This window comes from Grammomys surdaster, unplaced genomic scaffold (genome assembly GCF_004785775.1).
Source record: "Grammomys surdaster isolate TR1022 unplaced genomic scaffold, NIH_TR_1.0 919, whole genome shotgun sequence".
Lineage (NCBI taxonomy): Eukaryota > Metazoa > Chordata > Mammalia > Rodentia > Muridae > Grammomys > Grammomys surdaster.
This window is the reverse complement of record NW_021605338.1, coordinates 170,966-194,937: the sequence shown is the minus strand read 5'-3', so window position 1 is coordinate 194,937 and position 23,972 is coordinate 170,966. Positions and strand designations below refer to the sequence as shown.

At 47.0% G+C, this 23,972-nt stretch overlaps 1 protein-coding gene across 1 annotated transcript; it reads right to left on the bottom strand.

Moving 5' to 3' along the window:
- Positions 1 to 6,135: 6,135 nt before the first annotated feature.
- Positions 6,136 to 23,618, bottom strand: Ap3m2 (adaptor related protein complex 3 subunit mu 2). Its single transcript, XM_028782898.1, has 9 exons — positions 23,540 to 23,618; positions 21,753 to 22,095; positions 17,881 to 18,052; positions 15,332 to 15,469; positions 11,470 to 11,555; positions 11,116 to 11,249; positions 9,681 to 9,888; positions 9,315 to 9,459; positions 6,136 to 8,241 (listed from the first exon to the last, which is right to left on the bottom strand). Exons 2-9 carry the CDS (start codon positions 22,023 to 22,025, stop codon positions 8,141 to 8,143), a joined length of 1,257 nt encoding a protein of 418 aa, XP_028638731.1. The 5' UTR covers positions 22,026 to 22,095; positions 23,540 to 23,618; the 3' UTR covers positions 6,136 to 8,140.
- Positions 23,619 to 23,972: the final 354 nt, after the last annotated feature.

Genomic DNA, 23,972 nt, shown 5'->3' with positions numbered 1-23,972 from the left:
AATCAGAACGGAGCCAGTCACAGCACAAAGGAGACCTCCACAGGACACAGCTGTGAGATCAAGAAGGGGTTAGCAGGAAAAGCAGGACTCAGGAGGGTCTTCACGCAGCGGGTAAGACTGGGTTGGTGGACAGATGCAGAGCAGCCAGTCCCAAGACCCTGAATTTCACTACTGAAACAACCAAGGGACAGCAGAGCTCAGGGAATGCGCGACAATTTGTCCTAAGTGAGCTTTAAAAAAAAAGGTCTTTGTTGTATTTTGTGAGTGCCCCAGTGCACATGTGGAAGGCAGAGGGTGTCTGATGGAGTCTGTTCTTCCCTTACACCATGTGGGTCCTGGGGCTTCCTCTCCGGTTATCCTGAGTCATCTTTACTCACTGAGCCACCTTGCTGGCACACAGCTACAACCTGCCACCGTAGGACTGAGGGTTGAACTGGGGACCTTATATGTACTAGACAAGCACTCTACCACTGAGCTGCATCCCCAGTCTGATAAGAACTCTCAGTCAGGACTGCAGATGAGATGCTAGGGACTCCAGAGACCAAATGACTGTTTTGCTCCAGGAGGTGATAAACTGAAGATACATCTGGAAAATCAACCACACTATGATCACAGACTGAGCAGACATCTGTGTTACTCTGGACAGTAACTACAGCAACGCAGAGGAAGAAAACCCTGAGCCAGTCCTTACACAGCTATGACTCAACCTATGATAGTTCAGACTACATGCTACTATCTTGGTTGCTAACCTCCCCCCCATTCTGTTTTGGGTTTTCTTTTTCTTTTTTTAACATGTTAATCAAAGGCTTTATAAGTTTGGTGATGCTCAATAACAAGATGTCCATACAATCAGAAGTGTAATCCAACACCCAACCTAGATATACCAAGTATCTTTGACTGGCAGAGACACATGAACATCCGCCTCCATGTTTGCCTCCCCTGACACCCCTCTCCACCTCTCTCTCTCTCTCTCTCTCTCTCTCTCTCTCTCTCTCTCTCTCTCTCTCTCTCTCTCATCTCCTAGCTCCTCCTCCTCTCCTTACTCCTCCTCTTCCTCTCCTTACTCCTCCCACCATAGCTCCTCCTACATGTCACCCTGCCTGTTAAGATAAAACTTTTTTCTCAAAATACAATTAGAGCATAACTATACCAATTTGTATCAGTAAGGTACAAGATAGACCTAATATTCAGTCCATCATTTTGTTGACTAACCAGAACCTCTGTCGTCTCCCCTAACTAAAAGACTTAGTTCTGAACCTGGCTTTTTTTCTTGGCTTTGGGATGAATGTCAGCTGAAAACCATCCTCTCAAATCTTTTCTCTCAAAATAAATAGCCGGGATTGGCTATGAGACTATAAGTCTTCAACCCCGTCAGAAATGCAGAATGACTGAATTAACTGAAATTATGGGAAGCACAAAGCATGGCTTCTAAAACTTAGCCAATTTATAGAGACCACTGAACACCTGGACAGTCCCTATACTACAAAACGTTGGAGCATCTGATCTTCCGCCTTCTGGCCCAGGATCATCTGACAGACCTAGTGATGCAGAATTATTAAGGGCTGATTACTCTGTCTTGGCAGATATAATCAGTCGACTATTCTGCAAGTGTGTCCTTTTCAGAACAGTAATTTGTCTGTAGATGAAAAGAGGCAGCTCTTGCCTAGTGGCTGTCTCTCACCACAACTGGAGTAACTCCAAAGATGCTCCATTTCTTCTTAGAATCCAAGACAAGAAGCTGTCAGGAGCAGATAGGTCTCTCATCAAAATGAACTTTAATGCAGAAATGTTTGAAACATCAATTCTGTGGACTTCTGATGTTTTGAAAACCAACTATCTATGTAAGGCAATCTGAACTGTTGTCTGTTAACTCTTCTCAGCTATTTCTAAATAAAATGTAGAAAACACCATAACAATAAACTCAGAGCCATGAATTTGCATTAGGCCCTTAACTCACAGGCTAACCATCTCAAATCAGTTTTAAAAAGTTAAAGAAGGACTGGGCCTAAGCCTTGTATTCCTAAATGTGTTATACAGGCACAATGCCTATGAGAGTCAGTTTTGGGCTTTCTACTCCCCAGGAACTATTAGCTCACAGGCCAGTGCACACAAGCATGCTGCTTTGGTCCTGCCTCTCCAGCATCTCCTTTCTTTAGTGTGTGTGCTGTGGGTATCTGCAGGTGTGTACACATGGAGTGCAGGTGTATAAGTCAGAGGAGAGCTCAGACACCATTTCTCCCCTTCTGCCACAGGATGGAGCATCCAACTTTAGGCCTGTGTGGTATGCTCTCTTTGTGGCTTGTCTCTCTCTCTGGTCCCTTGTACACATCTTCCCAAATGTGGGACACAAGCTCTGTTCAGCTTTCTTCACCATGTCTTCGTTCCAAGAATCTATCTCATAAAGTAATGCTTGCTTTTGGGTGTGGCTAATTAATTTTGGGGGGGAAGAGAAAGGAAAGTCTTATCTCTCTAGGGTTTATCGTGTACTGCCTTGTTAGAGGTTCTTGGGAGAAAAGTAGTTTAAACTCACAAAAGACCTTCACTGAAAGCCCAAGGACTTGACAGGGGGAGGTGTTAGGTGATTTCTCGAAATCTCTAAAGTACCCAGACCAGTTCCATCCATTTGAGTCAGAGACTAAGTCACAGCTTCCTTGACTTCACACAAGTCTGCCTTCATGCTCTGATCTAAGATTTTAGACAGAAATGCATCTCAGCTCATTTCCGGAAAACACCGCTTGAGACAGCAGTAAGAAAGGCTCCCAGGCCCGCTGGTCGAAGCTGGCTTCGGCCCCTCCCCCACTGGAAAAGACTTTCTTCAGACACTAGGATTATTGAGACTGAAACCAAAGCTGAAAAGCCTCCTGGGACGGGGATACAAAGTCAAAAGGCCCCAACATTCCTGAGGGGAGTCCTGGAAACCATACACAGATGAAGACAATTGCTCATTCTTGCAGGGAAGTGTCCAACTGGATAGTCATATGAATCATATTAAAGGGTCAGAGGAGCTCATCCCTGCCCAGTGTTGGTTAGGAAATGTAGGGTGCAAAGTCTGGAATTCACCAGGAGAAGGGGATGAGTCAAAGGGAAAGTAAATGCTGCCCCATTATTCCTGGTTGATTAATAAAAGTGGGTAACAGACCCAAAGAGCAACTCTGATCCCAGGTAACTGCATGGTTGGTTTGGGTTGTGAAAGACCAGAGGAGAACAGAGCCTTGGTCCTGTTCCCCACAGAGCCCATGTCTGTTCATGGCAAAGTTTTATAGACTTTCAACTCCATATACAAAAGCTAAGCACATAATCCTTAGTGTTTAAGACCTTCCTTGGGTTTCCCTTTAAGTTCCTTCTTAAAGCCACTAACAATCATAACCGGTTTTGATGGCACCTAGTCACCACCTACTGGCATAGGAGAAAATGTAAGTTGATGTTTCCTGCTCCCAGCCCCCACCACCACCAATCTAGACCAAGGGAAGGGATACAGGAGTCCGCCCTGATCTGGATGGACGCCCATTCCAAAATCCCAGTGGGAGTCTGAAGACAGATATAGAAGGCGTCTATCCACACAAAGCTGTTTTCCCTTTAAGTTGTATCCTACAGTCAGATACAGTAAGACATTGGTGGTGACTTAACAGCAAACTACAATGGCTACACTCAACAGGTGTCTCTTGTCTCAGAGAATCCCTGCTAAGTCTCCATCCAGGCTCAGCACAGCATGTGAGAACAGAAGCAAGCAGAACACAGGTTTTCTTCCCTTCTCCCCCCTACGACACCGATGCCTTTGTCATTCACTGCCAGGGCACTGCAGCATTGCAATAGAACTTCGTGCTTTACAATTTCAGTTAGAAGTATTGTCCTGAGATCTTCACATGGGATTTTTGTTCTTATTGGGAACTTTGAATTTCTCATTGAGAGAAAGCACTTTCTTTCAGTCTTCTTGGTTTTAATTTGGCCTAACTGACCCCCCTGCATTTACTCGTGAGTTAGAGCTACTAAATAAAATAGCAGTTACCTGAGCACAAGGAGACCAGATACTATGGCTGTTGATAAGAGTAGAGATAGGCTGGTCCTTAGTGGCCAGCAAGAAGAGTGTAGAGACGAGAGGCAAGGTGTGGTCTGTGTCCTGGGAAAGACGGGGCCTACCGGGGTGAGGTGGCAAAAGTCAGTGAAAGACTTCATCACGCTACTCAGAATGGTATACAACCTGAAAGGTTACCCTTTCCTGGAATTTCTCATTTAATATTTGCAAAGTTGCTAGGGAAAGGGAGCGCGGGAGGGGGGTGATGGGGGGAGGGGGCACTGAACTAGAGAAATGTCTGAGAAGTGGGTAAAAAAAAAACTAGATCCCTGAGTAAAGCCACTTACAGCCAAAGCTGATAACTTGAGTCCTCAGGACTCACATAAAGGAAGCAGAGAGGTGACCTCCACAGGCAGTCCTTTGACTTCATCACACAGCCTGTGGTAAACGGAACCTGCCTCCCAACAGAAACAAACACATATAATGTCTAAGAGAAACAGAAATCAAACTTTTTTAATGCTCATTGATGTTTTGACTGCATCTTTCTGTGAAGCGGTTGAAGTCCATGGAACTGGAGTTACAGACAGGTGTGAGCTGTCACGTGGGTGCTGGGAATTGAACCCTGATCCTCTGGCAGAACAGGGAAAATAGTCAGGGCTCTTTACCGCTGAGCCATCCATCCAGCCCCCAAACTGAACTCTTAACAAGCACAACACACTTCCAGGTATTAAAGAAAAGTCTGTTGGGGTGCACTGTGTGGAAGTATATACAATTGTGTATACAATTGTTGATTGCTGTACCAGCTGAGAGCAGGCCCGACTTCGATGTTGCTATTCTTTTTTTTTTTGTTTTGTTTTGTTTGGTTTTTCGAGACAGGGTTTCCTCTGTGTAGCACTGGCTGTCCTGGAACTCAGTCTGTAGACCAGGCTAGCCTCGAACTCTCGAACTCAGAAATCCGCCTACCTCTGCCTCCCAAGTGCTGGGATTAAAGGCGTGTGCCACCACCGCCTGGCCGATGTTGTTATTCTTATGTTCCATCATCTGCCTCGATGTTGTTATTCTTATGTTCCATCATCTGCCTCGGTACTTTGTAAATACTCTTCCTTCCTCGCCTTTTCATTGGGTTAATAAAGGTCTGACAGCCAATAGCTAGGCAGGAAAGGGAAGGCGGGACTTATGGGCTAAGAGAAGGTCTCTGGGAGAAGAATCAGAGGCGGGGATTCGCCACTGCATGAGGAAGTGATAAAGAATAGCCAAAGGCGGGTCGCCGGCTAGGATAATAAGATTTAGATGAGCTAGATGTGAGGTAGCCCAAGCTAAAGGCCAAAGCTATACTAAAAATTAGTGAGTTTCTATTTCATTATTTAACCTCTGGCAGGTCCAGAAAGTCCCGCTATAGATGTCTAGAAAAACCAGTTTAGAAATGGAGTATCAGTGTCTGCGTGTTGATATTGATTGGCAGCACCAGACTCCACCTGGTGCGTGGAATGAGACTCGCTCCCTATAGGCTCATCAGTTTGGATTCTTGGTCCCCAATTGGCTGAACTGCTTGAAAAGGCTTAGAAAGTGTGGCCTTATTGGAGGAGGTGTGTTGCTGGGGGTGGGCCCGGAGGTTTCGAAAGCCCACACTGTTCCCACAATGCCCTTTGCCTCCTGCCGGTGGGTCAAACTGTGTGCTTTCAGGTGTTCCTGCCGTCTTGCCTTTGCTTCACCATCATGGACTCTAACCCTGTGGAACTGTAAGCCCAATTAAATGCCTTCTTTGATGAGTTGCCTTGGTCGAGGTGTTTTGTCGCAGCAATGGAAAAGTAGGACAACCCTGTTGCCTATCTCCCTCAGAAACTTCTACAAGAGACCCTTGGGACCTGGCAGCGCCACCTCCTGCTCGTGTAGAGCACAGGAAAGGACTTCTACGGGCACCAGGGGCTTTAACGGCTTTGCCTTTTACAACCTGGGAAAATCATTAGATCCCTCTGGACCTTAGCTGCTACCGACCTTACAAACAGCACCAAATGACCTGTCTCCCAGGGTAACTGGAGACTCACACGCTACATGTGGTTTTAGATGTCCCAAACGAGTACCTTCTACTTAGTAAAGGGTAGTCTCAGTAACCAGACAGAGTCTCCAGGACTAGTAAAGCTTTATTAAGACTTAAACACAAATGCTACTTACCCACATGGACCACACACACAGAGAGCGAGCAGCTGCTGAGGTGCCCTGCACAACCTCTGCAGACAATCACTGGGTGGGGACGGCGAGGCTTGGCAGTATCCACAATGTCTAGGTCTGTCTGCAGATCCTATACAGTCTCTTTCTAGAAAAACAAGCTATACTGTGTTTGAGGGAATACACAAGCTGCACTTACGAACCTAAACACACTCAGAGCCCGATAGAAATAGTTCCTTGTGACCCAAGAAACCGTGGAATCCCCCAGAGCCTGTGAAAGTGACCTGCAAAGTGTCCCCCTGCAGCAGGGTGTGGGGCTACACTAGTCCAGATCCTGGTAAGAAACATCTGATTGTACACAGCACAGTTCACCCCACAAGGAAACCACAAAGAAACTCTACTCGACGGCAGCAGAAATAAGTCCTGGCCACAGCAAGGTAACACTAGCCAAGAAATAGAAAATAAATAAGCGAAGCCCAAGTACTTAGAAATAGGACTTTCTCAGGGAGAGCCATGCGGATTGAAGGTAGCTGGTCTTCTTTCCCTCCAGGCACAACACAGAACACAAGCTGCTCCCTAAGCTGTAAATTAAAAACAACACGCCCACCTTTTATGTATTCAGTAAAACGACTGATAGATTCACTGAAATGGGTTAAGAATACTCCTTAGGAAAGTTGTGCTCCTTCAGTTCCCACGGTTTAAAATTGGGGGGTGGAGGGGGTTTACTCGTGGTCAACACAGCCTGCCCTCCTATGGTATTAATTTTATTCAGAGGTTCAAGACACCTTTTTTTGGTCCTAAGAGCGGACTAGGAGCTGTCTGTCTGTCTGGGAGCTGTAGATGATAGGTACAGACAGTGGGAAGCAGCTTCACGTATTCATGAATGTTCTCAGTGGGCTCACACCCACTGGGGGATTCTGATGGGACCTTCAGACAGGAAAAAGCAAGGCATAGGGCCAGTCTGGCCTCACAAACATTAACAGAGGTCACCAAGCATGGGCATGGTCCGCTGTGGGAGGTGACTTCCCACCTCAACTCCACCCCATCACTCATAAAATCTGCTGCACTGAGCACTGCTGTTTTGGGGGGCAATCCCACTGAGGAGTCACATAACCAACAAAAGGCTGTAAACTGCTCTGGCTGGTAGCCTTCCCACCAAGACGACGGGCCAGCACAAACAGCAAGTAAGAATCTTAAGAGTCAGGCCCTGGCCCCTTAGTCTCTAAGGGAAGCTGATCCCGCTGCAGGTTCACATCAAGCGTGGACTTGAACTTTGGAAGTCCTGGACATGCAAATCCTTTCTACACATGAGAGGGGTCAGAAAGAAACCAATGCACTCGGCTCCTTCTAGCCCCCGGGGAGATTCGGATGGTTTTTCTTGTCAACCCTTCACTCTGGCATCTCTTCAAGACTCTCTTCTTCACACCAGCCTCTCAGTCCGGTCCTTCGTCGAGCAGATCCGTCTTGCGTTGTGGGTGGTACCAGGAATGAAGGGGGGGGTGCTCACCCAGGTCAGCACTTGATCACAAAGTTACAACCCAGACCCACGAATCATATCTCAACTGCTCTTTCTTGGACTAACACCCATTTTTCTTCCAATCTTTTTTTTTTCTTTCAAATCTTTCTATCTTTAAAAAAAAATCAATAGAGACATCTTCCTTTGGGTTTGGGTGACTGAAACCGAACATCAAAGGCTGGTCTTTCCCCACGGCAACCGTGTTCATGGGGACACCACTCTCCAGCCCACACCTCGAGGACTCAGTCAGTGCTGTGCTGAGTTTGGCCAAGTTTTCCCTGATGAGCCTTCTCTCCCTCCATCGCTTATGTGGCTGAAGACGGAGAACAAAAGGGAACAGATGGAGCCTGGAGGGAACGGACCTAAGAAACAGGCTGACATTTTACTTTTACACAAGTAAGAAATGAAAACGTGTCCGCGACTGCTCCTCCGGCAAGGCTCGCCCTTCAGGTTCGGACTTGGAACTTGCCGGCTTTGGTCATGTACTTTATGCCCTTAAAGGGCTTGTACTTCTCTCCGTACATATCCAGACGGTTCACTTTGAGTCCTGGAGGGAGGAAGAGAGGAGTGAGACCTGAGTATCTCCCAGGAGCAGCAAGCAGACAGTTGTCTGGGTTTGTGTCAGAGCAACACAGCCGGGTGTGTGGAAGAGACTGTCTAACATGCCTGTTCTGCCAAGCAGAGGTGGACAGCTCTGCAATCTCACTACATATGTCTACAGCAAAGGTTACGTCTCCTGGGGGAAGCCGCCTTCTCCTCGGACAGGGCAGAGAGGCAGGCACAGAGGGTGAGACAAAATAACACGGCGTTTTGCTCAAGTTGTTCGACTGACTGAAATGATAACAGCACTCATAAATGATGAGAGGACATGAATGGATCGATGAGGGCTTCCTAAATACTCCTGCCCAACTGAACAAGGATCAGTTTGCCGATAGCTTTATGGCTCATTAGAGGTTTAGGAGAAAGAGCGTATCACTTAACTTAAGCACCTAAGTTAAAGAGTCTTTCGGTAAAGAAAAACAAGAACGCTCGCTCTCTGGAGAGAAAGCCCATTTCTTTCTAAGGCTTTCAGAAGGCCATTCTAAAAGTTAAACAAGAATAAAAAATATTTTAGGAGATGCCAGGTTGTAGGGGTGATATTTAGAGCAAACGGTATCTGTTATTACTTCCCTCCCTCAGTGTAGACAAACTGGTGAAGACTGGAAATCTCTAAAGATGGTGTCAGTAAACAGCAAGTCTGCTGAAGCTTGGGGTAGAGGGGGCTTCTTTGTTCCCATTCCTGGTGAAGGATGGAGAGGTACACTAATACTGAAAACCTTGGGCAGCTCAAGCCAACAACTCTCCATGATCCAACAACGGCCTTCAGAGGCTTCTGTCAGCCCATTTCTCATTGGTGTCCCAGACATTTTGACTCAGAGTCTTTATGGCAGCTTCTAAATAGTCTGTACACTTCCCCCAGGAACATACTGCAAGGGATCTTACTAACGATTCCATATCGGGTAATAAAACCAGACCCAATACAGCCATCCTCAGATAGCCTCAGGAAGACACTGAGGTCAGCCCCTGGCAGGAGAAAGCTATCTCCACTCCTTTCAAGACTGCCCAAGATGTGCCACTCACCAGAAATGGCCAGCTGCTGGATCTTAAACTGCAGGTTAATTGTAGGGTTCTCATCCGGCTTAGAAGCTCCGACCTGGAGACCCATTGTCCCCTTCAGACTTGGCAGCTTTTGTGGGTTGATTTTTCCAACGTCCCAAGACAGCATCTTGGAAGGAAACATAAAGAAAGTGGGGTTTCCCCTGCACAACCGCAGTGATGTCTTCATCTGAGCTCAGAGCTACAACCTCAGGGCGTCTGTCTGCCTCCCACCCTATAAGCCACTTCTGATGGGAGGAGGGGGCTCCACAGAGAACCCTCTGTCAGAAACACTGGCCTTCCACCACATGCAGCCTGCATCGACGGCGGTTCAAATGCCCACTCCCCTACCTTTGTCACGGGGTCAAACGTGTGTGTCCCCTGGGATGGAGTGAGGCTCATATTCAGGACTCCTTTGGGCATCTGGCTGGTTACAATCACACCCTCTATGGTCTTCCCCATGGTCTGCTTGGGTCCCACTGTGATTTCAAAGCGTCCAAGGGAACTGCTGTCCCGGAAGCTGATGCTATGCTTGACATAGACTGGAATGGCAACTAGGCTGCAAAAGAGACAAAACGCACTCTTCAAAAAGAAAACAGCAGGGGCTGGAGAGATGGATCAGCAATTAAGATCACCTGCTGTTCTGGCAAAGGACCCAGGACTCCAGTTCCAGTGGATCAGACCCCCTCTTCTGATCTCTGCAGCCACCAGGCATGCATGTGGTACACACACATACACATAAGCGAAGCACTCATACATATAAAATAAATAAATCTAAAACAAACTGGGAAAAAGAAAACCCCCTGTGGGGGCTGGAGATGACAGCATCAGTTAAAAGCACTAGCTGCTCTTGCACAGGACCAAGGTTCAATTCCCAGCACCCGCATGGAAGTGTACAAGAATTCCAGTCCTAGGGGATCTGATGCCCTCTTCTGGCCTCCACAGCAACCAGTCATGTATGCAGCACACATACATACGTGCAGCCAAACACTTACACACAGACAGCGGGTAAAGAAACCTTTAAAGATAAAATACCCCTTCACTATTCTCTTGATACCTTTCCCACTTATTTAAAATTATTTTAATTTTAAATGTATTGGGCTGTGTGTGTGTGTGGGGGGGGGAGGTTTATACATGAATACTGCTATCCTTTTGCTTCACTGAGGTTGAATAACTTTGTCTGGGCATATCTATAAGGAAAGGAGAGGTTTGGGTTGGGGTGATTAGAGTCAGGCACACAGACATGAGTCACCAGGGAGGAAGCACTGGCCCTGAGTCTTTAGGATCTCAACTCCACTCAGTCTCCATACTTTCTACTGTAAAACAGAATAAGGACACACGTGAGACCAAAAGTCACTGCTTTGAGTCTTTCAAAGCAGGATTAAATGCTTTATGGAGGTGAAGGTTTTAATATGGATATGCCGATAATCTCAGGAAAAAAAAAACGTTCTTCTTTTGAAGGTAGCAACAATGTAACAGCAGCTGCTGTGCTGGTAGCCCATACCTGTAGGCCCAGGAGGAGGGCTGTGAGTTCAAAGCCAGCCTAAGCTTTGATGGACTCAGCAGACATCACCATGAAAGCAATAATAGCAGCCTCAATGACCACTCAGTCCTCACAGAAAGACACTCGCCCCAGAAAAGAGACAGCCAGGGAGGGGTAAAACGGCTCACTGCGCTGGCACAGCTAAGGAGCTGGAACCTGAACCCAGGTCAATGGATCCAGGAGCCAGCGGCTAATCCCTACAGACAGAGCTCCCCGCAGACTCTGCCCCTGGCGGCTGCTTACTTCTGTGCACTGACGTGGTAGGCGAGCAGGCGGAAGTTGCCGTCGGGAGGGATGAAGGAGAGGATGCGCTCAGATTCCCAGCGCTTGAAACGGACACAGGGGTGGAAGCTAACATCGTCCAGCAACCTGGGGTTCTGCAGAGCCAGGCAGGGAGAACAAAAAGTGGGGGTAAGCTCCCAGGTTTCCTTTGAGAAGCAACGCAGGTGACATTCTCACTAAGCACAGACATGCGTCCGAGGCCCAGCGGAGGCTTCATGGCCACCGTGATTACTGCTTGTGCCGGCTCATTCTCATTCTTTCCAGAAACACCTCCTTCCCCATGCCAAGCAGGTGAGCAGTGGCTCTGGACCTTACCATGAAGGACAGAGTGAGGTCCGGCATCCCCGTCAGCTTAACACAGGCATCAATCACCCCTTGGATCTCAGCGGTGACCGTGGAACCTAAGAGGAAAAAGGAGAGAGGACCTCTGGGGACCACACGAGTCTCATCCAGCTGCCCTCTCCTCTGTCGGTCCTCCCTCCTGCCGCCTCTCATCTGTCTAACCACCCACATCATGTATCCGTTCCATCTGTCCAGCGTCCAAGCTCGCGTCTATGAACTCCAAGGAAAGCACGGAGAAAGAGGCCACTGAGAGATGTTCTACAAGGGTTTTCCATGGAGTGCCAGTCACAGAGCACCAGCAACTTAACTAGTAGTTCAACTTAACTAGTCGTTCAGAGGATTTGTTGAAAGAAGCTGACCTCTAGGAGCTCAGCTGCCAAGGCTGGGGCTGCCTGTGGTCCTCACCCTACAGGTCTCTGACCACATATCTCCAGACTTCTTCCTCTATAAGCAGTCCTCCCTCTCCTCCTCCCTCTCTCTTCTTCCTCCTCATCCCCTTCCTTCCTCCCTTCTTTTCTTCCTCCCTCCCCTCCCTCCTCTTCCTCTTATTCCCTCTCTCCTTCCTTCCTTCTCCCCCTCCCCTCTCCCCCTTCCTCCTTCTCTTCCCCCCTCCTTCCCTCTCTCTTCCCCTCCCTCTTCTTCCTGTTCTTCCCTCCCTCCCTCTCTCCCCTTCCCTCCTTCTCTCCCTCCCACCTCCCATCTTCCTTCCCTCCCTCCCACTCTCTCTCCTCCCACTCTCTCCCTATCCCTCCTTCTCTCTCCTCTCCCTCCCTTCCTCTCTCGTTCCCTCCCCTTCCCTCCTTCTGTCTTCCTCCCTCTCCCTCCCTCTGCCACTCTCTACTTTCCCTCTCCCTCTCTCTCCTTCCCTGTCCCCCTCCCTCCTTCTCTCTTTCCCTCCCTTCTTCCCTCTCCCTCTCTCTCCCCATCCCTCCTTCTCTTTCCTTCCCTCCCTCTCCCCCTCCCTCTCTTTTTTAGTTGCCCCTTCCATCCTCAGCTACCCTTTTGTTGCACAGGGTCTAACACCATGCCCTCAGGCCAAGCCCCTCCTACTCTCCCCGAAGTCTTTCCCAAGGCTTCAGTCTCTACTACACCCAGTTGTCTGCATTGTGTGTCTCTTTTTAATTAGGAAAAGATTGTTTCACATGATATATTCTAATCACATTTTCCCCCACCTCCTCCCGATTCTACCGCCCTCTCTACTCACCCAACTCTATGCCTCTCTCTCTTTATTTAAAAAAACAATGCAAATGCAAACAGAAAAACCCCACAAAAACACAAGCAGAAGTCCAATAAAACAAAGTCGTAAGAGACAGAAAGTCAACAGAAGTACCACTGAATTCATTTCGCATTATCCGCCTACTGCTGGGCACTGGGTGTGGCTACTATGCCCAGAGAGACTCCACTGGAGAAGACTTTGTTTCTTCCTTTATAAGTGGTTGTCAATTGCAGATAGCTTTGGTTAGGGCCTGTGTCCCCATGACAGTCCCGGGACCCCTATCTGGTTTGCATCTGTGCAGGCCCTGTGACACACTGCATTACAAACTCAGCTTTACTCTTGACCAGGGGATGGCTCTCCAAGTGTCACCGGTGTTGCAAGCTCATTGCCAACAGTGGATTCGCCCAGACTCCCTGATGGCCCCATCTGTAGTTTAAGGTGGCACTATCTATCCATGTCCCTCAGCCAGGTATCCATGGCCGACTCACCCCTTCTCTCCCCATGTCTGGCTAAATACTATTTTTTTTGTAGGTCACGCTGATCTCAAACTTGTTCCTTCTGCCTCAGCTTCCTAGTGCTGGGATAGCAGGTATGCCCCTCTGTCTGGGAACCAACTCCTTTCTTTCTGGGGATACGTATTTACTATGGACACCTATACTCTGAGTTGGAACTTTAGTTCCAATCTCCTAATGGTGTCTCTGCCTCCAGCCCACCCCACTGTAGAACAGTCTCCCACATTGTAACAAGACTGGCTGTGGTGGTTTCAATGTGCTTAGCCCAGGGAGTGGCACTCTTGGGAGGTGTGGCCTTGTTGGAGTAGGTGTGGCCTTGCAGGAGGAAGTGTGTCACTTTGGGGTGGGCCCTGAGACCTTCCTCCTAGCCACATGGGAAACAGTCTTCTATTTGACTTCAGAATAAGATGTAGAACTCTCAGCTTCTCCTGCACCATGCCTGCCTGGATGCTGCCATGCTTCTTGCTTTGATGATAATGGACTGAACCTCTGAACCTGTAAGACAGCCCCAATCAAATGTTCTTTATAAGGGTTGCCTTGGTCATGGTGTCTCTTCACAGCAATAGAAACCCTAACTAAGACACTGGCCATTGGTTTGTTTGTTTGTTTGTTTGTTTGTTTGTTTGCTTGCTTTTGAAGACAGAGTCTCACTATATAAAGCTATAAATGGCCTGGAATTTGCAATATAGACCAGACTGGTCTCACATTGACAAAGATCCACCTACCTCTGCCTCCCCAAGTGTGCTGGAGTTAAAGGTGTGTGCCATCAAGCCTGACACAAGTTGCCACTCTAATAAAAAAATATTTTAAGATATTTTGCCTGTATTTTTATTCTATGCTTATGAGGTATTGCCTGCTTGTATGTTTGTGCCACCTCCTGTGTGCAGTGCCAATGGAGGCCAGAAGAGGGCATCAGATCACCTGGTACTGGAGTTATAGCCAGATGAAAGCCATCCTGTGCGAGCCGGGAATTGAGCCCAGCATCTGGAAGCACCAGGGCTCCTAACTGCTGAGCCATCTCTCTAGGGTCAATTAAAAAATTTTTAATGGTGATACAAAATATCAAAATGTAAAAACCTTACAGCTCAGTGAATTTTAAACACATATTTAAAATACGATCCATATTAAACGTGGAGGAAACTTTCTAACATGAGAACATGTTCCTTCCTCTTCTTCCTAATGGCATCCCCCTTAATTCTGACTTCTGTGACCTCAAATTCTACCTGCTTTCAAGTTTTACTAAATGCAATTCGCTGCATACGATAACACACATCTGACTCTGTTTTCCCCAACAGTCTAAGAGACACTCATGTAGATTCTTTTTTCACTACTGTATAGTACTCCACTGGGTGACAATATCAAAGCTTACTGATCATTTTCTTTGCTAATGGACAGTCGGGGTGTTTCTCATTTGTGCTAACATGAAAAACTGCACTGCCGAGCCAGTTTTAAAGTTTCACCTTTCCTTTTCTTCTCACGCCCCTCTCTCCAGGCATATTTCTCTGAATTGCTGTTGAGCTGTTGAGCGGCAGCTCTCAGGCACTGCAGGTGGTGGAGTTGGCAGTTTACTCTGCTGACAGCACAAGGCTAAGCCCATGTGCCTGCACCTCCCTCACCTGGACCCGCTGTGCTATGAGCAAGGTTCCAAAAGCCATCAGCAGGTGGGTAACTGCTGGAGTAGGAAGCGCTCCCACATGCCCAGAACTTGTTTGCTTAACTGAAGCAAACAGGAAAGAACCTTGTCAATCCAACACTGGTTCTGCCTCCAGACCTGAGAAGCCAACACCACCAAACAGGACACCTAACCAAGAGAGTGCACTTTGTACTGTCCACTCTCAACCCTTTTTTTTCATAGTTTCCTGAAACAGGGTCTGGCTGCACAGCTCCAGATGGCCTGGAAATCTTGATCCTCCTGTCTCAATCAGATGACCAGTATGCATTGCCAAACTCGGCCTTGTTACTCTGTGTCTCCCTTCCCCACCCACAATCCTCAACCCTGCTACTCCAGTTTCTCATTCAAGAGAAGTCCCACAAAGGGCTGTGTGTGTGAGCATCATCACGTGCACTCAGGGAACGCAGCCTCCCTCCCTCCGCACTCCGCACCCACCTGATTTGTCGATGATGGCATCTATCTCTTCCACCACATCAAAATAGGCCTCGTTGTTGGTATATTTCACCCCAGTCCGTCGCCAAGGCACCACCGACAGCTGCCCAGTTGGAAGCTGGTCCCCCACATTGGTGCTTCCTGAGATAATTAATACTGGTAAACTCGCATCAAATTGGTACTTTGATGCCAATTCAAACCGAACAACCTAAGGATATTCCCTACAAGTGTCCATGCCCTCGTTACTGGTTCAACACCATATGGAAGATAAGCCTTCCGCTTCTCCTATGTAGGACAGCCCGGTCTATTTTTAAAAGCTATTGTCGCCATCTGGTCTGCTGCCTGGAGCAAAGGTTGGAGAGAGAGCCACCTGAGGAGTGGATATCATATTCTGGTTTTGAGAGTACAAGGACTCGGGGGGGGGGGGGCTCAAATTCCACAACAGCTTACATAATGTACTGTGTTTCTGTAGGGCTGGGCACCTACACATGGACGCAGCGCCATCACCAGTGAAACGCTATTCTAGTTTAAGGCAGGTCCTCGTCCCTAGGATCTGTGTCATCCCCGCACTGGACCAAAGAGACCTCAGCCGGATCCTTCAGAGATCTCAGCCGGATCCCAGCCGGACCCCGCAGACGGACCCCGCGGACAGACCCCGCAGACGATGGACCCAGCAGACAGATCCAGCCCTCTCCCCCCCCCCCCCCCCCCCCCCCCCCCCGCAGCTGTGCATCAGATCCTAGCTACCCGGCTCCCACACACATCAAAGCTTAATTTTAGATCGAGCTGATGACTGTAACTAATTTAAATCCTATTTCCTCTTCCCACTGCCTGTTATCTTTTTACTCTAAAGAAAGAACCCCTAAACACATGTATAGTCATATGTATAGAACATTACAGCTTTTCAAAATGGGGGGTTTCACGGGAGAATTTTCTATAGCCGAGTGAGATAGAGACCCTAAAACTTTTTTAACAAAGCCTCACAAAGGTTTTAAGGCTTCAACTAAACTCAGAATGTTGCAAAAACACAATTGGGCCAGTGCTGTTTTTTTTTTTTAATCATCAAAACAGCATCGCATGTACCTGGCACATGTACCTGGTACACTGCATGTATCTGGTACAACACATTTTCTCTCGGTCTCCTTTAAAAAACAAATTGAAAATTTGTCTTGTCTCTTCCAGTGTGGTAACTGTGAGTTTCTGTGTGGCGTGCCACATGAACTTGATGCCTCTCTGTGGATGATAGAGCAAATCTAACCCTTCTGTAATCCCTTCACAAAACTGCCCTGTTCCTCTTCATGGTCGTATTTTCCAGAAATTAGTTTATCGAGTTCTCGGAAACCTCTGCTTTCATTATAACTAAATCAAAACATTTCACATGTCATAGCAACGGCCATGGCAAAGCTAAGTGCAAGGAACAGGTTTCGAGGGCCTCGGACAACAGAGCTTTCAAGGCAGAGCCTGCAAACTAGCAGGAGCTCCCCACAGGCTTGAAACCTTCCTGGTAACACAAACACCAACTATCCAGTGGCCCACACCCTCAGAACTTAGCAGGGTCAGTGACAATGGGTCAGTCCGACAACGGGAAGCTAAGGCTGCCAAGAGTTTTCAAGCTTGATATGTTAGTGTCTCTAAAACCCCTTAGCATGGCTCCTCCTTTTCCCGAACTGAATAGACAAGACTCAAACACAAGAATCCTGTGTTTTGAAAGGATAAAAAAAAAAAAAATCAGGGACATCAGGGGTTAGACAAATGAGCCAGGGTCCACTGAACATAGAAAAAATACTAATTGTTAACAATGTCAGTAGATCAGTTAGATGCTCATAAAACATTGATAAAAGCCATGATTCCATGATTTTTAAAAATATGCATGCTATTATTTAGAAGTATTTTACCTGGGTGCTGGAGAGATGGTTCATCAGTTAAGAGCACTGGCTGCTCTTCCAAAAGAAAAGGGTTCAACTCTCAGCACCCACGTGGGAGCTCAGAACTGTCTGCTACTCCAGGTCAGGGGACTAGAGGTCCTCTTCTGGCTTCCTCAGGGAGCCAGGCACACATGGTACTCAAACATATGTGCAGGCAAAACACCAATAATGCATAAAATAAAATTGAAATAAAAATGTATTCTATCTACACATCATTCACCTGTCTAAAGAAATAAATATATATATACATATTTATATATGTATAAATATTAAAAGAGTAGTTAAATTTGGAGATTTTCATATTCTTGCGTTTCTTAGTTTTTATGCTAATGATATTTTCCCCTTTAATTGAAAGAAAATCCTGCTAAATAAGTTTTTTTTTTCCCCTTTGGAGCTGAGATTGCATGCTAAGACAAGTGCTGTGCCACTAGGAGCTACATAAAATTGAAGTAAAATTATAATTATTAATTAAGTTATAATTATACTTTCCACATGCAATTATAATTTCAGGTTAGATTTTCAGGTCAGCACATGAAAAATAAGATGAGACTCCCAAGAACTCAGAGATGCCAGGGGTCGGGGAGCCTGGGTTTCCACTGTGCCTCCCCCAACCCCGCCCCCTCACACCTGTGATGGTGTTGACCACTGTCCGGAGAATGGTGGGAGGCTTTATCAGTTCTTTGAGGATGTTTGACTCTGTAGCCAAGGGGAAGCCATTGTCCAGCATCTCTTCCAACACCTCGTAGACTACCACCACGTTGTCTTTGATCACTGGCTCAGAACAGACCCCAAAATAGTCCTGGTGAAGACATAAGAAGCAGACTTAGCACCCAGACTGCGGGAAGAGATGAGACAATATTCATGACAGGAGGAACTGGCCCGTCCATGGTGTTCAGCCAGTGTGTCCAGGACATCCACTCAGGGGAAACAGGCAGGGCCTCCGTCTCCTGGGCGGCCTGGCTTAGGTTAACAACTAGGACTAGCCTCCGGTATCTGTGCTGTCAGTAACCAGAGGAAGTCAAGCTCTTTGGGTTGACTTCCTCGACTTGATGAAAATGAAACAAAGCTTACTCTAGACTAGATATGCTCACATACAAAAGCATATGAGCTGTGCAAAGTTGTAATGACTGATGTGACAGAGCACTGTACAGAAAACCTTCCACTGTCTACTTTCTTTTTTTTTTTTTTTGGTTTTTCGAGACAGGGTTTCTCTGTGTAGCCCTGGCTGTCCTGGAACTCACTCTGTAGACCAGGCTAGCCTCGAACTCAGAAATCCGCCTGCCTCTGCCTCCCAAGTGCTGGGATTAAAGGCGTGCGCCACCACCGCCCGGCCCGCTGTCTACTTTCTTGAAATTCATTCAGGAAAGGATGAAGTGGAGAGAGGTACTGTAGCCCAGCAGAGGCCTCTTTAGAGCATCCCTCAAGTTGAGATTCCCAAAAGTCTATCATTTACTTAAAGTGCTAACCACACGCTGAACGTATCCAGGGTGTGGGAAAGCACAGAAGACACAGACCATACTCCTCTCATTCTCTCTCCCCTTCCTCGTGCTCTGGATCAAACCCAGGGTCTCTTAGGTTATAACCTTAAATGTCACTTGTTAATGATTTGGGTCCTGATTTAATGGCATAACTCGGTAACACTGGGTGGGTGTGTAAGCATGTTGTGCAAACTAAACATGGTAAGGATGATGACAACAGTGACCAGGTATGTGGTCAGTTGGTGTATGTTTCTCAGTCAGGCGTGGCTCTTACAGGTCCTCCAAGATGGCTACACATATCACTGAATGGGCAAAGCGCACACTTGAGAAATCCTGCTGACTGCTAAGCTGATGGCGGCCTCCTAGCTCTTCTATCTAAAGACGTCTGTTGGCAGACGTCTTTCTTCTCTAGGTCACACCCCCGAGGGCCCGTCACTGCTCAGGCAATGGGATGGGCCTTAGATAATGTCCTTACCTGGCCCTTAAACTGATTCTCTGAGATGTAGTCTAAGCCACGTCAGACAGTGCTAGGCATTGGTGAGAGTCCAAGGTAAACACCAGATAAATCTTAGAAATATATTCCTTAAGAGAGGGGGGAGAGGGAAGGAGGGAGGGAACAAGAGCATAGTTGAAGGAAAATACCATGTTTCTTTCCCAACAATGATCTCATTTGAAAAATAAATACTCGTCTCAGGGGGTTCTATAAACCAAACACAACGTAGAAGGAGCCCTTCAATGCAAGACGCTACGGCAAACGCAGTTAGCAATTCTGCCCCGGGGGACTCCGTTGCCTTCAAGAACTAGGAACAGACAGTGCAAGAGGAGAAACACTAAGCTAGGTGCTAAGCCCCACGCCGGCCCACATTTCCTAGTGGCTTCAAAACTGAACTCGATTCTACTTCCCCAGATTCCTCTGTGGTTTTAACTTTTTTGTTGTTGTTAAGTTTTCTTTGTGTGCAGGTATTAGTATGTCTGTCTGTCTGTCTGTCTGTCTGCACACGATCATGCAGTGTCAACATAGACCAGAAGAGGGCAGCAGATCACCTGGAACGGAAGCTACAGATAGTTGTGTGGGGGCTGGAAATTGAGCCCGGGTAGTGGTTTCTTTTGTTTTGTTTTGTTTTGTTTTGTTTTGTTTTGTTTTGTTTTGTTTTGTTTTGTTTTGTTTTGTTTTTTTACTGATGAGCCATGTCTCAAGCCTCACCTCTGTGGTTTTAAATAGACAACTTCTTTCCCTTCCTGGTTTGCAGTAAGTTACGCAGTAACTGATATGACAAGAGACTGTTAAGTTGCATATGGGTAAACTACTTGGAAATCACAGCAGGGCCATGGAGAGTAGCTTAACAACTTAACTACTGGATTCTTCTGTTTGCTCCGTATTCTGGGCTTGAAATAGTAGGTTGTTCATTGCGTCTAGCTGCTGGCACGCAGCATGAGGACTGGAATTCCAGAATAGTACTCTGAGAAAATATGCTTTGATTCTCTTACCATGAAAACAGTCCTGCTCGTGTGACACTGGGGTGAACACTGTGGACGGAACAAACTTGCTCCCACTGGGTCACCACTCACTCCTCCCCTTCCCTAACCCCATAATTCCTGTGTACGTGTGTACGTGGCTAACTCCAGACTTCACACAACAGACAAGTTAAACCAAAGAGCCGTTCTCCTAGTCTACCATCCAGGTAACGCAACGGCGAGTAAAGTTGGGTGATTATCATGACAAGGACTGCATGGACCCAGAATCTGTGCTTAAACTGTACTCCCATGTGGGGATACCTCACCTCCCTCTCCCTGGTTCCACAGAGCAGTGCTCTCAACCTTCCTTTAATATAATTCCTCATGTCATGGTGACCCCCAATCACAAAATTACTTTCATTGCTACTACATAACTGTAATTTTTCTACTGTTATGAATCATAAAGTGTGTATCGGATATGTAATCCCCGTGAAAGGGCTGTTTAACCCCTAAAGGTATCTCAACCCACAGGTTGGGAACCACAGCCTTAGAGCTACAAATCAAAATGAAAATTACAACATACCTCACCTTCTCCCAAGAACAGAAAACCGTGACAGGAACTTGCGTCAGCACACATGCTACGTGTCCTCAACTCATTCAGAATGAAGGCTGAACTCACCAGTGACCCCACCCAGGAGCAGTCCAAGTAAGTGCCTCTTAGCTCTTCCCCTTTGTTCTTTTAGAAAACTTGACACTTGTTGTTCTTGGATACAACTCAAAGCAATGCAGCTAACAATGGCTAGCATAAACTTCACAGTACTAAAAAAGATCTGAACTCACCAGGTGGTGGTGGCTCACACCTTTAATCCCAACACTTAGGAGGTAGAGGCAAGCAGATGTCTGAGTTCGAGGCCATCGTGGTCTACAGTGTAAGTTCCAGGACAGCCAGAACTACACAAAGAAATCCTGTCTCAAAAAACCAAAAAATTATATGTGTGTGTGTGTGTGTGTGTGTATATATATATGTGTGTGTGTATATACATATATATATATATGTGTGTGCGTGTGTGTATATATATATATGTGTGTGTGTATACATATATATGTGTGTGTGTGTATGTACATGTGTGTATATGTATATATACATATATATCAACTCTAATCTGAGAGCAAAGCTAAGACCACACACTCATGTGAAGTGAGTAGCTCTTTCATGCAAGAGACTTAAGAGCATCCAATTGGTTCTTCTGAATGCAGCCAACTAAGAAAATAGGAAGACTCTTAGACAGGATATGGGCAATGCTCAGCTTTGATTCTTAAAAAATGCTCTAAACCCAAGCTAAACAAAATGGAGACAGTACTATAAAAACATTTTTGCAAGATGCCATGATGGCTTATGCCTATAATCCCAGAGCCTAGAAGGCTGAAGCAGGAGGACTGCTGCAAATATGAGTTCAGCCTGGGCTACACAACTCAGGCTAGCCCGGGCTACAGAATGAGAACCCACCAAAGGTGTGGTTCTTTTATGGCTTATATACATCTATATACCTTCCCACATTTACAAACCTGAAATGTGTCCACGACTCGGTGAAGGAATTCAATGACAAACAGAGGTGGGACCTCTGTCTGGATCACAGCCACAAAGAAGATCTTGTGTCGGTAAACGCTCAGGAGGTAGTGGTGAGGGGTGGGGATGACTGGAGGCACATTTTCTGCCTCCGTAGCTCTCTCTTGGGCCTCGAAAAAGTAATCACAAACAGAGCGGCTGACCACGCTTTTCCAGTGTTTCTCCAGGAAAATATCACCAGAAGAGTTGATCAAGAAAAGACTGTGAATCATGGTGAAGAGGCCGGTGGGAGAGGTATGCTTGTTCAGTCTGTGAGCCTCTGGATTCGGCTAGTTTTCAACCCTAAAAACAAAAGAGGCTGGATTCAGTGTCACTGAATTAAAACACCCCTATTTTCCAGCAGCTCAAGACCTACCCTTCTTTCAGGATCAGGTTCAAGTCCTCCAGAGATGCATTCGACTTTTTGATATTGCAACATCACACTGTCATCCACAAAAAAGCCCGCTCGGGAACCAGACAAGTTACAAGATGGGAAAATAAATCTCCTCACGATTTACGTAAGTTTACAGGTTTGTGTTGGGCAACCTTCATAGCTGCCCTGAGCCACATGTGGCTTGCAGGGCACTGACTGGACATACCTTCTACTACTACATGAGCTCTAAGGACCCTTCCCTTGAATTCCCCAGAATAACTAGCAGCCATCTTGTTTATCCGTTGTATTCTTTCAGTTATGTTTACCATTGCCTGAGTTATATCAACTTAAAACACTAGTTTCGGGCTTGTGAGATGGCTTGCTAATGATCCTAAAAAAATGGGATTCAATTCATTGGGACCCATAAGGTGAGCAATGAGAAGTGACGACCTGTTGTTCACACGGCCACACACAAAATATACTTAATTTCCTTTTAAATACTACTTTGCCAGGCACTTGAGAGGCTAAGACAGGAGGATCACAAGTTTGACACCGGCCTGGGTTACATAACAAGATCCTGTCTCCAAAAACCCTAAATGAAATAAACAAAGGCGGCAGGCACTACCTACATGGGTGGTGAGCATTTGAAAAGCGGCTGGTGGGACGGACATGTACTGTAACATAGACAAGAGACTGGACAGTTTTGGTTAAGTATTTAATTTTAAATATCTACCTTACCACTTATACTAGTAATATGTTTGGGTCAAGTGAAATATATTAAAATTTAACTTATCGTTAGCCTACCATGGTTCCTATTCAAAATAGCATACATGATGAGCTTTCTATTTCTCCTGAGCAGAGTCCGCCCCTGGAATCTTTGCCGTTGTGATCTTTACTTATTCACTAAGGACCTATTCTCTGAATTATGTGTGCACAAAGTACTTCGTTGGATGCTTAAAAAAAAAATCCCTGGAGACACCCTAGTTTGTCTACAGTGACATCTCCAGGATAAGGAGGCTGTGCTGCACCCAGGGGTGGCCTAGAAGCGAACTGACTTGAGCTAGCATAACTGGTCACATTGCTAAGACCTGTTTTCTTAGTGCCCCAGGAGAGTCCAGATCGCAGGCTGACACGACAGGCACGGAGAGGTTGCAGCCCAGCAGCTTGCAAACCTAGGGTTTTGGAGGCCCCATGGGCCTAGGGGCTCCAGCCCGAAAACTGTCCAGAAGCAGGGACCCTGGTCCCAGGACTGTGCACCTGTGTTGCCATGGCAACAGTTTTTGGTTTTGCTTTTTTTTAGCCCGCGACTCCTCCGGTCCCTCTCCCAGGCGACGCCCAACGCAGCCCTTCCCATCCGCGAGCGCCCAGCCCTACCAGCTTCGACCAGGTCTCAGGCTCCGTTCCGGCTCCGCAGCGCAATCGCGCTGCGCATTGCTCCTAGCACGAAGGCTCCGCCCCCTCGCAACCCGCTCGCAGGTTGATTGGCCAGCCCCGCCCCAGCCGCCGCTCCTGCGCTCTGATTGATCGCTGTTTGCTTGCTAGGCTCTAGCATCCGATTGGTCTTTATCGAAGGTCCGGTAACCTTCCATTGGTGTAGCTCTGAGTCTCCAAGCCCTCATTGGAGGATGAAGACAGTCGGTCATCCAGTCACAAAGGGCCTCCGGGAGGGGGGGAAAGTGACCGGAAAGGTAAAATGATAACCGGGATGCTGCTAATTTAGTGCAACACAGATAACCAATCATAACTACCCTCCATGACACAGGTGTACTTAGAAAGTGTACTGTTTGTTGGGCCTTGTGGCGCAGGT

Bases quoted from the DNA above. Each gene is read 5' to 3' on its own strand.
- Ap3m2 (XM_028782898.1), bottom strand. From the start codon at position 22,025: ATGATTCACAGTCTTTTCTTGATCAACTCTTCTGGTGATATTTTCCTG. The intron at 15,470-17,880 runs GTGTGAGGGGGC...TAATTATCTCAG, and splicing joins AGTGGTCAACACCATCACAG to GAAGCACCAATGTGGGGGAC. The intron at 9,889-11,115 runs GTAAGCAGCCGC...TCTCTTTTGCAG, and splicing joins TACCACGTCAGTGCACAGAA to CCTAGTTGCCATTCCAGTCT.